General features: G+C 35.2%; 2 protein-coding genes across 2 annotated transcripts in view; one reads left to right on the forward strand and one right to left on the reverse strand.

The window, feature by feature from the left end:
* Window positions 1-1,358: 1,358 nt before the first annotated feature.
* On the reverse strand, window positions 1,359-15,094 carry LOC144453559 (iron-sulfur cluster assembly 2 homolog, mitochondrial-like). Its single transcript, XM_078144879.1, has 4 exons — window positions 15,025-15,094; window positions 8,595-8,766; window positions 2,510-2,628; window positions 1,359-2,000 (listed from the first exon to the last, which is right to left on the reverse strand). The coding sequence occupies exons 1-4, from the start codon at window positions 15,087-15,089 to the stop codon at window positions 1,826-1,828; spliced, it is 531 nt and encodes a 176-aa protein (XP_078001005.1). The 5' UTR covers window positions 15,090-15,094; the 3' UTR covers window positions 1,359-1,825.
* A 286-nt stretch (window positions 15,095-15,380) lies between these two features.
* The window catches only part of LOC144453424 (calcium-independent protein kinase C-like), a 69,707-nt gene continuing 67,564 nt past the window's right edge, over window positions 15,381-17,523 (forward strand). The window contains exons 1-2 of the mRNA XM_078144715.1: window positions 15,381-15,894; window positions 16,122-16,215. Coding sequence (XP_078000841.1) covers window positions 15,544-15,894; window positions 16,122-16,215 — 445 coding nt within the window. The 5' untranslated portion in view covers window positions 15,381-15,543. The remainder of the gene's footprint in view (window positions 15,895-16,121; window positions 16,216-17,523) is intronic.

Raw genomic sequence — 17,523 nt, forward strand, 5'->3', positions numbered from 1 at the left:
AAGCTATGTGTTTTAACTAATGCCCTTCACTTTTTCTATGTATTGGTACTAAGAAGTGAGATACATTTTTTGACATTACATACCTTATAACTCATCACTTTCCCATCGAATACAGTCCTAGACCAAAATTGTAAACCACATTTTTGTAATCTAAACTTCATTATGTATACATTGCATGAACAAAATACTAGTTTATCCAACATCACTAAATTTACATATTTATAACAATTTAGTACTTCATCCAGGTTACAGAGCGCCCTCTATGACCATTTGAGCATCACTGCAAAAAAAGTTTGTTTTTCTTATAGAAGCTCAGTATGTGTAACTTAAATAAATTTGTGTACATATTTTTCACTTATGTTGTACTTTCTGAACCATGTGGGATCACCCATTTTAGCATAAAACAACTTTACAATTTCTTAGCAAACACTTGAATGGTCTGTAACCTATATTTGTACAGTTTATACATGTATGTCAAGTCAGAGCACACATGTACAGTACCATCAATGACTAGTAGACAAGTGCTCAGCTGATAGAAAGAATTGAGCTGTGTCCAGAAAAGTTTGATGTGTGTTTGAATGATTGAAATCACAGCTATTGGTGTTTTTGTGTAACAGCACAAGGCTGTAATTTTCCCATACATGGACATCTAACAAATTCTCAGTACCTGCAATAGCATTTCACCTCATACTAGAAGGTCAAAACAGAACAAGAAGGTTGACTTATTCTCACACATAACACTATAAGTAATGTATGAGTAGTGCATGGAGCAGAAGTTATGGTGTCAACCAAGAAATCAAACAGTCATTGTTTTTAATGACACATCTAGGAGGTAAAATTCTACTGTGGGTAATGAGAATTGGAAAGAAAACAGAACTCTAAATTATTTGTCTAGACTGGTAAACCCACATTCAATATTTGTTCATTCCTGTGGTATGCACCATGTACCTAAATGGAAAATGTTTACTTACTATGGTTGCATCCTGCAGAAATAAAGTCATATTCTCAAGTTGATGCCAGAAATAAGAGGGATTTATGTTAACAGTGCAATGATACATAATGTATGTCCGTGTGTGTGTGTGTGTGTGTATGTGTGTCTGTGTGTGTGTGTGTCTGTGTGTGTGTGTCTCTCTCTCTCTGTGTGTGTGTGTGTGTGTGTGTGTGTGTGTGTGTGTGTGTGTGTGTGTGTGTGTGTGTGTGTGTGTGTCTCACAATGTACCAATAAACATCTGTATGAAAATATCGTTGAACACCAACAATAAATGTGCTGCATCACTCCAACCTATTTGGTCTGTATTATTTACAACAAATAGTAACGTATCACCTAATGAAGATTGTCTTGACAGTCTGTTCATTACCGATTTATGAGTGTTTAACAGTTCAAGTATGTACAGTGACTTTGTAGGAAGTAATCCATGTGTTTTCCCTCTGTCAGTTTATCAACATCTAACACAATGGTACCATTGCTGGAACTTGAAATCTTTATCAATTGTACATACTCCACACAGATGAGTATGGTATAGTCCCTTTAGGCTTTGATTCATGATACTGGGAACTCCAAAACAGTAACTTCACAAAACGTTGATGATAATTGAAAAATTCTTGTTCATCATATTTCCACACTTTGAAAACGATCCAATCCATGCAAAACTTCTATTTGCAATATGTAAATGACAACATCCCACCAAGTCTACGATAGTAATGCTACGAAGGTTGACAATGGATAATTCTTTTGTTGTGTACTTCATACCCGCTGTAACTCATTACAAACCGTCAGCAGAAAGCACAGTTCATTCTGAGGTGTGAAGATAATCATCAGAGGTATTCAAAACTTGAGCGAGAAAGATGCACCACATGAGCATCCATGTTCTGCTTTGGGATTCTGTACAACTCGAAATGCAGACCTGATCAGTTCTTCATTGTAGTCGATGGTTGAACCTTTCAAAAATTCCAACGATTCCTTGTCTATCACAATACGGGCACCATCACGCTCAAAAATCCTATAATAGAAAACATGTTTATTGTACTAAAATATTACATTGCGTCCAAAAATAGTGCTAAAACTTCATCAGTGAAGCCACAGGGATTACACAGAATCTTTGTTCACATCCAACTTTTTCTATTAGCTTTACCAAACAACTGTTTTTCACACCTAAAGTTTAAATTCGGATTCAAAGTGTGCTTTTGAACTTTAGTGTACAGGCGTGGTAGTTTGGTTCCTCTCTGTAAGTGTAAGACTTGTAGGTCTCTCATAAGAAATTAATCCATTGATATTTATGATAAGTTGTAATCTGCCACTGAGGGCACACTTTGACCCAAGATGCTAATTTTTAACCCTGCATTTTGTATATCCAACCCACAAATGTTCTTACATCCAAATCTATTCCAACATGATGGTTCTATAGGTTAGAAGAAAAGAAAAGAAATAAAGGATTGTATGGATTTAGATGTAATTAGAACTGAATGAACTTTGAGAGTTATACACAATTGTATTGATTTGTGTACTAACCTATCCTCTTCTCCATTCAGTGTTGAGTCTAAATCAAACTTGTACTGAAATCCTGAGCAACCACCACCCTCTACCAATACACGTAGGAATTCATCAGCTGATCCAATTTCTTTCAGCCTCTATAAGAAAGATAATACCAGATCTTTAAATTTACATTTTAGTTGTTGGGGTTTTGTTGATGTTGTTGTTGTTGTTGTTGTTGTTGTTGTTGTTTGCTTTTTTTCTTCTGCTTTTTTTTTTTTTTGGGGGGGGGGTGTACCTTACATGTATGTGCATGTGAAGTCCCTGTTGCTGTAACTTTTTGACATTTTTTCATTATTTGATGTTTAAAAAATAACTAAACTGTTACTGGACTTGGTTTAACCCTCAGAATTACCTAAATTACCTGTATACTAATTGTTTATGGGTCAGAGTACACTGGCTTGAAATGCATATATGTATGTATGTAAACAGACTACAGTTGTCAAACTGACATGTGTGTATCTATAAAACTGACATGTCCATACCTACAAAAACAGACATGTGTATAGCTACAAAACTGATGTGTATATAGCTACAAAACCGACATGTGTGGATCTACAAACTTAACATGTCCATAGCTGCAAAACTGACATGTGTACATATAACTCCAAATGACATGTCCAGCGTTACAAAAGTGTGATGCATATCGTTATAAAACTGATGCATTGTGTATAGTTACAAAACTGACATCCCCATGTGTATAGTTACAAAACTGACATGTCCTGAGCTACAAAAGTGTGATACGTATTGTTACAAAACTGACATATTGTGTATAGTTACAAAACTGACATGTCCTGAGCTACAAAAGTGTGATGCATATCGTTACAAAACTGACATATTGTGTATAGTTACAAAACTGACATCCCCATGTGTATAGTTACAAAACTGACACGTCCAGAGCTACAAACCTGACATGTCCATATAGTTACAAAACTGACATGTCCATATAGTTACAAACCTGACATGTCCATATAGTTACAAAACTGACATGTCCATATAGTTACAAAACTGACATGTATATAGTTACAAAACTGACATCCCCATGTGTATAGTTACAAAACTGACACGTCCAGAGCTACAAACCTGACATGTCCATATAGTTACAAAACTGACATGTCCATATAGTTACAAAACTGACATGTCCATATAGTTACAAAACTGACATGTCCATATAGTTACAAACCTGACATGTCCATATAGTTACAAAACTGACATGTCCATATAGTTACAAACCTGACATGTCCATATAGTTACAAAACTGACATGTCCATATAGTTACAAAACTGACATGTATATAGTTACAAAACTGACATCCCCATGTGTATAGTTACAAAACTGACATGTCAATATAGTTACAAAACTAACATGTCCATATATAGTTACAAAACTGACGTGTATTTTTACAAACCTGACATGTCCATAGCTATGAAACTTACCTGTCCATAGCTGCAACATGGCAGTGTGTACAGTGTTCAGAAAAGAGAGACATACATGTATACTCATCTTCTGTACTATATTGGAAGTGGGCAGTGAAGCTAATTATAACAAATGTTTGTGTGTGGGCACTGAACCACAACTTTGCATTCAATTTTAAACACACTTTTCAAAGAACTTTATTTAATCTACTTAGAACAATGGCTTTGTGACTGTTTGACCTACAAAAGGTAACTGTAAACAATGTTCTTTCAAAGAACTCTATTTAATCTTCCCAGAAAATGACTCAATAATTGTTTAACCTACAAAACGCAATTTCTAACACACTTTTCAAAGAACTCTATTTAATCTACTTAAAACAATGGCTTTGTGACTGTTTACCCTACAAAAGGCAACTGTCAACATACTTTTCAAAGAACTCTATTTAATCTTCCCAGAAAATGACTCAATACTACAAAGTATATGAAATGAGAACAAAATTATTGTAATTACTTTTATGAATAATGAATTTCTACTTTAAGGAGTGTACATGTACAAGATAATGTTAGATCAATTCTTATTGTTGTTTTTTAAAAATAAAAAAAAGGCTTCCATTTTTAGCAAAAATCTATTAAATTATGTATTTTCAATTTCTTCAACATACTGGTATACAATACAATACAATACAATACAATACAATACAATACAATACAATATAATATAATATAATATAATATAAACAATACAATATAATACAATATAATACAATACAATATAATATATACTTTCTTCTGTGTTGTACATAGACTGTCTAATGAGCTGAGCTCCAGAGTCTAACAAGGCTCTTTTTTTAGAACAGGCTTTTCAATAATACATTTGATAAGCTCAAAGGAATGGAAAGGGTTGGTCATCACATTAGGTTTTGGGATATTTTATGTACTTAAGATACCGGTATGTACAGAAAATAAAACGATAAATATAATTTTATAAATATAAGTTTTTTTGTCGAAATATTAATATGCTGGGATATATATCATTCAAGCCATCACATTATTTACATATGGTAATTTCAGATATTTTCCCTTTTATGTGGACAACATAAACATTATTATTTTTCCTGTTTTGTTTACGAGATTTTCCACATGGATTTCCATTTATTACTTCAAAAATAGTGTCAATGGCAATGTAGTACAATTACATAGTCTGATTGTTGCGATCTCATTCAATCCTTGTTGGTTGGTTGACTGGAAAGGCACCACTCGGTCTTTGTGTTCTGTATTTTTGAATGCTCATTCACTTGATCACCCTTCACTACTATCTTTGTAAAACACTGGCATTTGGCTGTCACTATGTACATGTATGTGGGCATGGGTACTGTGAATATGACAAGTGCATTGAGTTTTGAATGCACATTCACTTGATCACCCTTCACTATTATCTTAGTAAAACATTGGTATTTGGCTATCGCTATCTATGTGGGCATGGGTACTATGAATATGACAAGTGCATTGAGTTTTGAATGCTCATTCACTTGATCACCCTTCACTATTGTCTTAGTAAAACATTGGCATTTGGCTATCGCTATCTATGTGGGCATGGGTACTATGAATATGACAAATGCATTGAGTTTTGAATGCTCATTCACTTGATTACCCTTCACTATTATCTTAGTAAAACACTGGCATTTGGCTATCGCTATCTATGTGGGCATGGGTACTATGAATATGACAAGTGCATTGAGTTTTGAATGCTCATTCACTTGATTACCCTTCACTATTATCTTAGTAAAACACTGGCATTTGGCTATCGCTATCTATATGGGCATGGGTACTATGGATATGACAAGTGCATTGAGTTTTGAATGCTCATTCACTTGATTACCCTTCACTATTATCTTAGTAAAACACTGGCATTTGGCTATCGCTATCTATGTGGGCATGGGTACTATGAATATGACAAATGCATTGAGTTTTGAATGCCCATTCACTTGATCACCTCTCACTATTGCTATCTTTACAAGTCACTGGTATTGGTTGTTGTTATCAATGTTGTCATGGTTACTATGGATATCACAAGCATGTTTGTTTTTGAATGTTCATTCACTTGATCACCCCTCACTAATAACTTTATAAGACACTGGCATTTGGCTGTTGCTATGGTTACCATGAATATGACAAGTGCATTTATTTTAAATAGTTATATGCATCATAATTTTACTGTTGGTATGGACAGTGTCTTCGTTGCTGGGTCAATTACATCAATTTTGTAGAAAATATATCCACTTGCTGAACAATCCATGCTGTTATTTTTGCAATATACATCACCATTTCCCTGTTGCTATGGGTGTTGTCTTATTGCTAGGCATATGTGCATTCACCTTTTGAATGTTTATCCATTTGCCTATATAACCATCCCTATTTATCTTTGCAATATACACCGTCATTTCGCTGTTGTTATGGGCGTGGTCTTGTTGCTAGATATATATAATATCATTTTTGATTATCTATCCACTATTAATCCTTGTTGCTATCTTTGCAATATACATCATCATTTGACTGTTGCTAAGGGCATGGTCATGGTTGGTAGGGCCAGTTGTGTCAAAATGTTTTGAACAATATCAGCAGAATAACATCTCCAGAAACATCCACACTAAATTTCAACCCGTGTAGTTTTTGAGATATAAGTTTTTGACCAAATTGAGATTAATTTGAAATAATTTGCATATCACTTATGGGATCATCATGTTATGAATACACCTTCATCTGCACATCCCCAGATGCATCACATTAAATTTCAGACAAATCTGCTCAGTAGTTTTGAAATTAAAGTTTTTTGACCAAACAGACACATTTTTTCTGCTCAGTAGTTTTAGAGGGTTTTTTTTGACCAAAAATGATATTTTCTACCCAAATCACACACCAGTGATGCAATCACTTTGCTTTGAACAATTTCCCAGTTCGACACCAGAAAAGTGATGTCCTTGTCAAATGCAGTTTTTCATGTAAATTGTTTACACACACACGTGTACAGACAGACAGACAGACAGACAGACAGACAGACAGAGACACACACAGACAGACACACACAGACAGACAGACAAACTGTCACACACACACACACACACACACACACACACACACACACACACACACACATACACACATACACTCACACACACACACAGCTGGACAGATGCTTTACCATGCTTATAGCACTACTGAACCTCAGTGCAGTTGCGCAAAAAAATACCTTACATGTATAAACGATATTTCAACTCAAGTCATGAAATATTCATACAAGACTACAAAGACAGTTTAACATGTAGTGACATATTCTGTCATCAAATGAATGGAAACCAAACAGGACAGACAGAAAGTTATGTTGACATATGTCCAGACAACTTTAGCATGGCCTGCGGTGATGAGATAAAGTCAAGAGATATATATTTGGTATTATCTCGACATGATAAATATTACTGTATCTTTTCAAGTGAGATAAGTTTTCTTATATGTCAGAGGTGAAATATGAAAATATTAAGTTAATTGCCGATTTCTGATTCATATTTATCGTATTCTTTTATATCAAAGTGAACCAAAGGTGAAAAATACTTCATTTGTGATTTTTGTTTCTTTTTGAGTATAAATGGTAAAATGGTTACAATATTATCTTATATAAACAAAGTCTAATGATTTTGACTTTCTAAATTCTTATTTCGAAAGAGTTCATGCCTTTTAATTTGATACATTGCGTGATCAATTTTTAACGATACAGTTCAATGTTGTGAAAACAAGGTCTGAACCTTTCACTAAAAATGCCATTTTCACAGTTCTTTGTTTCTCAATAATATTATTGTACATGTACATGTATATTACAATATAATTTCAAACTTAAACAAAATGGTATAAATATTTCATTCTAAAGCATATCCCTTCTATTCCAGAATGTGTACCTGTGTGTTTTCTTTCCAGGAATGTTTGAAATTCTTTCATGCATTTAGATCTTTTACATTTACAGATCTTTTCGTTCTCTTTCGATTTATATAATGCATGTTCTGTTGCTCTTTTCACGTACAAAAAAAGCCGCATCATGGTACCTGATTCAATAATAACAAATACAAGGTTTTTTTTAAGATTTAAAAATTCACTTTTTTTAAGCTGATTCTCTGAAGTAGACAAGCTTCTGTAACACTTCCATTCCCCAAAATTATGGGGTTACCATTCAAATTTTTGAAAACAAAGGCAACAGTAAGCCATTTAAGAAGCCAATATGGCCACCAAATAATGTGATGACACTATAGGAAAATAAAGGATTGTCAATTTCCTTGAAGACACGATTGTGAACCAAAACGCTATATTTCATTATTTCAAAAGGGCCTGGAAGTAGCTTCCATACTGCGAAGTCACAGTGGAAGGAATTCAAGAACTTAGTCTTTGATATTCGAGGACATTGGTCCTCTCCCTGAGGTGCATTCTATCTTACATGTATACGGTATGTGAACTCTTATATAATGATATTTGGTCTGGGACCTTTACTAACTGTGTATGAATTACTTGACTGTGATAGAACATCTCAGAACATACAAAAAAAATGTAACACTATAAAGTATAACTATGAGCTGTAAAAACAACAGGAGCTGAAGAAGACACTACACCTTGATACATCTATCACTTAAAACAAGTCCATCCTGATCATCAGTCTGCTTGTCAGTCTGTGCTTCTGTTGATAATGGTCTTCGCCACTGCTGGTTGCCAAGTAATCTACTTGTCAATGCACAAGAAGTATTTTCAATCATTTTCCTGGAGAACCATGGTTGGCCTAATGATCTGTGAAGAGCGAGGAAAGTAAATAATACCATTATCTGGGAGGCAATGCAAGCTTTAATGTGCTACAATTGCATGTTGATTGTCTCATTGCACCTGTAATTGGCTCAATGGCTGTTCTAATGTGTCGGTCTGTTTACTACACTACTCACATGTCTGACAAGCTTTGCAAATAACTCTAACAAGTAATACTTTGGTGTCAAAGATCTACATGGCTGTATCAGATAGGGGTACATTGTACATGTATGTGTAAAACTTCTCTAAAAGGTAGGTTATTTGCACTTTGAAATATTATGTACATGTTACATGTACAAGTAGACTGTCACTCCCCTTTTTACTCCCCTGCTACCCTTTTCTGTGTATTCGAATATGCCTTTTTGTGTATAATGAAACACCAAAAGTGTAAAGTGTACCGTGAAGAAAATTCATCCAACAATATAAATAATGTTAATGTGAATTTTTATTTAACACCTTCCCACATTTCCTTCCTGGCATACATGTAGATCAATACGGGGACAACAACCCTTTTAACTTTCTCAACTCCCTAGAGTGCATACATGTACATTCCCTGCAGTCAGTGAGGAGGCACATACATGTATGATAAAAGTCATTGTTGTCTGTCATACCAGGTTATAAAATTATACAGGTATGTTGAGATTGACAAGGGTACAATCTTGGTTCAAATATTGCCCAAGGAATTTAGCCATTCACAAACAAATTCCAGAAGCAAGGCTCGAACATTCAACCTGCAGATTCCAAGCTGGGCAGCAAGCTAACCATTCAACCATAGTTACTACATCATGTTTACAATGAAAATAGCTACTCAAAAGACTTGTAACAATATGGACTCTTTGAATAGAAAGTTTCATTTAAAACTATGAGTCCAGCGTCAAAGGTCACAGTATCATTAGAAAGCTTGTTATTGATAACATGGGAGTAAACACATGAATAACGTTTCTATCTATTAAGCTTGCGGTGCTATTGGGTAAAATGTGAATTTTTACGACAAAAAATGACCACCTTTGGACCGTGATCACAAAGTTATTGAAATGAAGTGACATGCATACATGTATGCTGACTATAGCACCTGACATATATTAAAGGTTTGATTGAAATTGGCCAATGCATGTTTGAAATACAGATGGGCATGCATGGACGCAGTCATGGACATATGCATGAAAATATGGGACCCAATGTACTAGCAGCAGCCTCCCCCACCCCCCACTTCGTCCGCTGGGGGCTAATAACAGTATTGAGTAGTATTTTCGGGCAAAGTATCCATTTAATGGACACACACACTGGAGATGTTTTTTAAATATACACATGATCATGTAAAATGTTACGTAAATATGTGAATGCTTCAATTGACATTACAAATGGCTATTATCCAACTACCATCATAGAGTTCTTGAGCTCACTTTCTATTAAAAGTTTCCACGACCGGTCCACCATAAAACATCAGCCTGCAAAGGTTACTAGTAATAATACTTTACAAAACATAAACCGACTTAACAAACTCTCAAGTGACAATAGAAGCCCTATAGAAATCATGTCCTAAATAACAAAAGATTATTACAACTTGAAAGTTATATTTTAGCTTTATAAAACAAACAAAAGGTGATTAAAATAACATAATACAATCACTATAGAAATGCATATGATTGAATCATATATACAGATTAGTTACAATTGAAAGAATTTTCCGACTCATTTCCTGGAGTACCCGGAAACACTTGATGCATAAATTTACAAAGTATGACTATGTAAGCATTAACTTGGGATGAAAAAAATTTTCACCGAAAACCTTACATAAACATGATTACTCAAATTCTCTGTCAGTGTATTACATGTACTGTAGTACTGGTACGTAACAATGAATAGAAAGACAGGAAATGGCTTGACTCATCATTTAGAAATAAGAAATGTATTTATATAATAATCATGTTCCTGTATAAAACGTGGTATGTACATGTAACACTAACACAGGCAAATACTGTTGTATGAATGTTCTTTCATTTACTCTGTTTGTTCCTTTATAAAAAACCTGTCTGCAACCTAATAAATTTCCCAATTTTACAACTCAATACTCAAAAACATTTTACAACAGTAAATCTTCTGTTACATGTAAAAAAAAAAAAAAAAAAAAGTGTCTAAAAATGGAAAATTAATGTGAATTTAGGGATGCAATAGGGATCACATATTAGTTGCAAGAAACTAAAACTAAAAGTTTGTGTCAAGATGTTTGTTATGTAGTGCAAGAATGATAAACAAACTGGAAAAACACAAGTGATTACTTATAATAAAAAAGAAACAAGTAATCAAACTGTTCATACATGGTAATGTTCATGTATGTGGAGAAGCTACAGACTCTCAGAGAGATGCATACACACACTGGATCAATCTGATAAAAATCTGATGTATTGTACACATCATGATTTCTTTTTGGCTGTTACGTTTATTGTCATTTGTTCTTTTGTGAGCACTTGTTACATACATCCTCAGACCACTAAATTCGTTAGTGGTCTGAGATACATCTGAAATAATACCATAGGTTTTCCCGAACCCAATATCATACTTACGAGCAATCTGATTAAAATCCGATGTGGTGAAAGCGGCTAGATGTCCTTATTTACCTCCATTCATCGTGTTGTGACGTTTGTTTTGTTGGAGTGATCGCCACCTTCCCAGGCGGCGATCACTCCAACAAAACAAACGTCACAACACGATGAATAGAGGTAAATAAGGACATCTAGCCGCTTTCACCACATCGGATTTTAATCAGATTGACTTACGAGTAGCCAACCAGAATCTGTTTTACAATATAACACTCAACATTCAAAATTGGAAGTAAGAGAACCACCAAACAATAACAATAACATTGTTGTCTGCGTTCTGTGCTCATGTTCTTTTCAAAAAGAATGCTCTGAAGTACTGTACCTGTATGTCTCAGCGCTTTACATGTTTTCATTGGTTGAGTGAATTCACTCAGTACTATCTTGTGGCTTGGGAAAATGGTATTGTGTCGGATGTATCTAACGTGCATTCACAAAAGAAATAATGACAGTAAACGTACCAGCCAAAAGAAATCATGACGTGTACACTACATCGGATTTTAATCAGATTGACACTGGATGTACCATAGTTTACCACTACCACTTTTATGTATGAATTGACTGAAAGAGCCTACAGGGATGAATGAATGAGAGACATTTATGCAATTTTCGGTTGAAGGCCTACGTGACTAAAATCACTTTTTTGTTATTGAGTTTTCCCTTGTTGAATGTGTTCCAACCACAGCAAGGCAGACATATCTTTTGTCTGTCTATAGTTACAACATGTGACCTTTTGAAACAATAAGAGTTATTTAACATAACAATAATATCATTTGGTATGCTAATTTTGACTTTTATCAATATTTCTGGGGTTGATACTATTTTTGACATTTTATGAAATTCTTAAAATAAACTCCTACATTTCATATGGCAGTGTAGAAGTGACGAGCCTAGTACAACTGTTACTTTTTTGTAGTGTACATCGACTAATTTATACCAAAGTATATCTTTACATACAGGGATGTAGGAAATAGCCAGAGTGAGACTGCAGAAAAAATAATTGTGTTTCAACAATAAATTTCTGGCTGAGAAAATTCCTAAACATGGAAAAAATTCTGAAACATCGATAATTCCATCGACATGTTTACTCAAATGAAATGAACTGATGTTGAATTTCCCTATGTTCATTGTAAAGCCTTCTTCAAGAGCAACCATGGAATTACAAAGTTTCGCAAAAATGGTGACAACGTCCTCAGGTTCCTCAGAATCTAAAAAGTCTGAAACATGGGAGGGTGTTATCAGTATTCATCAAGCAACTCATATTAACAAGGCCCCCTAAAATCACTCATATTTGACATATGCAGTTTTGGCAGTCTGATGAAATTGATTGCAAATGACAAAATAATGAATGCACATGTACAGATGCAAAGATTTTTCAGTTTATTGCCTTCAACTTATTGACGAATCAGTAAGTTTCTTTCATACCAGTATTGACCAACACCATTGTTAGACTGTAAGATACGTCGTGACGTTTCTTGTTAGGGGTTGGCCGATGTGTGAGGGCGCCCCGTCACGGCATACCTTACAGACTACACCATTGTGAACAGTGTATGTACACCTTGTAACACTTATCTAAAACATTTGTATGATTTACCATAATCATCTTATAGCATCCCTAATCAAGTATAGTCTAGTTCCTATGAATACCAATGGTGGTTTAGTTACGTTGGTACATGTATCCAGACCATATCAAGTGTAAAAGTATACTGTTTCAATTGCTTTAATTTTTAACCCAGTATTAGGGCCTCTCTCTCTATTAATCTGTAATCTGAGTGTTAGCAGTGTAAAGCACGTAAATACATGTAGTTCAAGTTGATGACTAGAGTGTAAACAATTTAGTAGTGCAAAGCAGAGACAAGTCTGTATGCAAAGCAAGTAAAAATAGTCATTGACTAGAGTGTAAATAATGTTAGCAGGGCAAAGCAAGTAAATAGTCATTGACTAGAGTGTAAATAATGTTAGCAGGGCAAAGGAAGTAAATAGTCATTGACTAGAGTGTAAATAATGTTAGCAGGGCAAAACAAGTAAATAGTCATTGACTAGAGTGTAAACAGTGTTAGCAGGGCAAAACAAGTAAATAGTCATTGACTAGAGTGTAAACAGTGTTAGCAGGGCAAAACAAGTAAATAGTCATTGACTAGAGTGTAAATAATGTTAGCAGGGCAAAACAAGTAAATAGTCAATGACTAGAGTGTAAACATAGATGTCATTAAACATTGTCTGGATCTCACCAAAGGTGTTGATATCATGAGAGTGGGACACTGGAGTGAACATTTCAAGAAATACAAAATACAATAACGAAAATAAAAACAAACCTTCATAGATGACATGGTAGCCCCCAGGCCCCCCCCCCCCCCCAACTAGTGGTTTGCTGTAAACATAAACTTGATCTTGAAATGAAGATCATGGTCACAAGCTGAATAGTAACATACCTTTATCAATGTGGGTGTACACATTTGAGTGGTGTGTCTCAGGATGAAACTTCCAATTATATTGATCAATTTAGTATCTGACCTTGAAAAGAAAGGTCAAGGTCAAAGCTTTAGTTTCCCTGCTTGGAAGCTAACCTAAAAATTTAGGGGTAGCCACTTGGTGTGTCTCAAGACAAAACTTAATAATTTATTGACCAATTTGCTATTTGACCTTGAATATGGTTGTCAAAGTCAAAGTTAAAGCCTTTTTAAGGTATAAAAAGAAAGCATACCTTTGAAAGTACAAATGTACATGTAGAAACTTCAAGAGAGTCTTTGTATATTCAAGTTCTTGCATTGTCGTAAGAAGACAAATTTCAGTTGTTTCAACTTAAAATCTTTGTCATGGTCAAAGGTCAAAGTCTCATTAGAAAGCATTAAACCATTGCTAATTAAAAAAAAAATTATTGCAGTTCATGAAATATGTAAGTCCGCCAACATTGTACACAGAAAACTTGTTTTGATAATGATATGTAGCAATGTGTGAGTATTTGATTTGGATAGTGGTAATGGGAACAAGTGAATACTTGCAAACATGATACGGTTTAGAACTGTCCACATAATGTTACATGTATTACACACGGAACTGTTTTGTAATGTAATGTAATCATTGCATAAGACTGGCCTGGAGTCTTTCCAAAAAATATATCTGCCCCGACTAGTAGAACTGTGAATATATACATGCGCATGGCACTTCAAATTGCATTATATAACGATTCGTTGGTAAAACTGTGGTCATCGCTCAGAAAAATCCGTAATTCGAAAGTGAAAGAAACTATCCGGTACACTGTGGGCAAGTCGCCACAAAAATTCCTGGTAATGGACAATGATAGTATTGATACTAGTATGGTATTTTACAAACATGCTACGCCTCCATTGTGTCCAATTGCCTTTTCTCTTGTTACACTGGTTTACAGTCCACACATTGATCAACCTAGTGCCATAGAGATGTAAAGTTGGAGAAACATCACCAACTGTGCAACCTACGTGCGGCGCGTCGTCAATTTGTAACCGGTGAACAGTGCGTATGCACTGTGATCGGGACACCGACCATACCTTTGCGGTTATGAACATAAAACGGCATTGTCTGAACTGTTTTGATGCAAACTTTTATTAACAGTTTCATTACTACAAGTAAATACCAAAACCACTTTGTATACGCAATGAATTACACTCACCTGTGGTAAGCTCGGCTACAAATTTGACAAAATCTAGCAGCAAACACTGCGCTGTTGGCTGCCATTTTGTCCGTATGATGGTTTTTGTTTTGATGAAATCTCTTCTCCAATAAATTAACATACTGAATTCTTGATTACAAAAAGACAGAGGATGGTTTGAGAAAATATTGGAAAACAGTATTATGTTCATTATGTAAAGATACAACTGAAAGTACTTCAGTTTCTACTATTTTATTTGCATGTGAAATATTTTTCCAATCACAATTACGTGTATAAAACGAAAGTATGAGTTCGAGGTTCCGGAAGCTGCAGTGTACATTGGGACAGCACTTTTCGCACAAAATTGCCTACTCGAAAACTGCTTCTGTCGACGGGGTTCGCTGTGGATCCTTTACGGGCAATTTGCCCCCTCTTTGTGGCGCCAATCGCCCTTTTTATTGTGTGATAACTGCTTCCTTGATCCTTTACAAGGTGTATTGATAATTGTGTGTGTTGTTTGTGCCGTGAATACGCAAGAACATGCCGGTTTTTAACGGGTCGATGCGAATTAGAGTGTGCGAAGCTATGGATCTGAAGCCGACGGACTTCGCTACACGACATACGTTAAACAGTAAACAGTTGCAGCTTATCGACCCGTACCTGACGATAAGCGTCGACGAAAGTCATATCGGAACGACAACAACCAAGCAGAAGACCTTTAGGCCTACGTGGAATGAGGATTTCACCACGGAAGTTCACCACGGCAATAATGTAGGGTTCACTGTGTTCCATAATGCGGCGATCCCTCCCGATGATTTTGTTGCCAATTGTACGGTGTCTTTTGAGGAGCTGTTGCAGACATGTCAGGCACACCAACATGCCGATATTTGGGTAAGGACCAACGTTTTATTTCCCCACATATTGAATTTTTTTCGAATGAAATTTGATTTAAACGGGGCGCTTTTTCGTTGTTTTGGCCGTGCCTTTGGTCTTGTGTATTTTGGAAATCGATTCGGTAAGGTAGCCGGTATTGTTGTGTTAATTTTCCGTGTAACGTTACACGTTCAGTTCACTTCATTATGTCTGATTCGCTTCTTGTCTTCTGCGGCCTCTTCCAGATTGATCTCGAACCAAACGGCAGAGTGCACGTTATTATTGAACTAAAAGGTTCCTCGTCGACGGAAAGCAAGGGACTCCCACCCCAAGTCGCAGGTGAGAATTTCGCCATCTCAATTTTTTCACGTTGCAGACGCCAAGTATCTTTATTCGCATCTGCGCTATCGCTGGCCCCACTTAGGAGGCCTACAGGTGTGCGGTGTTTATATTTACACTGTAGTTTCCAATTGATGTCATCGAGTCATAATGTATGTCAGGGGCCTCATGGGTAGTCGGGATTTTTCAGAATTCGTTTCTCCGAAATATCACTAGAAAATTGGCAAATTGGGTTTTGAAATGACTGTAAGGTTGGCGTGATGCTTGGAACATCGCTAATACAGTTGTAATTATCTGATTGTAAATACGCAAATCTCCGTTGTATTGGGAACAATGTTTGCTTATTTTGATAACAATGTAAAGGAGATCCACACAGTTAATATTTACCGTTTTCAAGTATCTCTCCATTGTAGTTGTAAATAAACTGACAGTACTCGATTTGAAAAGCGAGAAAAAAATACAGCCCAAAATAGGGTTTGATTTTCAAAACTGAGGTACACTCACTATGCTAGAATCATGTTCATTTTGTCACTCAGTCGTTTTCATAATAATTCCTGTATTCTAAAGGTCACGTCTGACATTTATAATGTTATTAAATATTCCTTTTATCGGGAGACAACATTTCCATTGCCGTTGATTAATTGTATTCCTTGAATTTTGAAAGGGGAGAGGCATCCTGGTCATCCACTATCTAGCTTGTTGCCCTTACTGAAAGGTTGTCTATCCATTATTGCAGTGACATGTAATAACTGAATGGGGCCCAAAGGTTTCTGAACATAGAGCTGCTTATTACTTATTACAGATGTAATTTTTCAATCATCATATAAAATAAGATTTGGCAGCTTGTGGCTACGGTCTAGATAAAATGTAATTGTCAAAACCTTCAGTAATTCTATACTTTAAAAAAAAAATCAAAATAGGTTTAGTACTGTAGCTATGTTACATGTTCATTAAATTCTATTCTTGGATGATAAGAGAGTTGGTTAATTTCTTAGACTGAAGAATGTAAGTCATATTCTGCCTTTGTTAATGACTGAGGAGAAATCACATTTTTTAAAGAATGTGAATTGATGTAAATTGATTGATAGAAAAGCACCAGGTTGTAACTTTTATATATATATATATATATATATTCTGGATAATATTTTACCCGGAAATTGACAAAAACATGTACATTCTTTGAAATATATTGTTTACAGTTTAGGAGCCACTTTCTGTGACAAGATATGTTGTATCGATGTATGCCGTTATAAAATGTGGTAAAATAGAATGTTACTCCTTTGTTTTGTTTAAACTAACTGTTTGTAT

This window comes from Glandiceps talaboti, chromosome 2 (assembly GCF_964340395.1).
Source record: "Glandiceps talaboti chromosome 2, keGlaTala1.1, whole genome shotgun sequence".
Classification (NCBI taxonomy): Eukaryota; Metazoa; Hemichordata; class Enteropneusta; family Spengelidae; genus Glandiceps; species Glandiceps talaboti.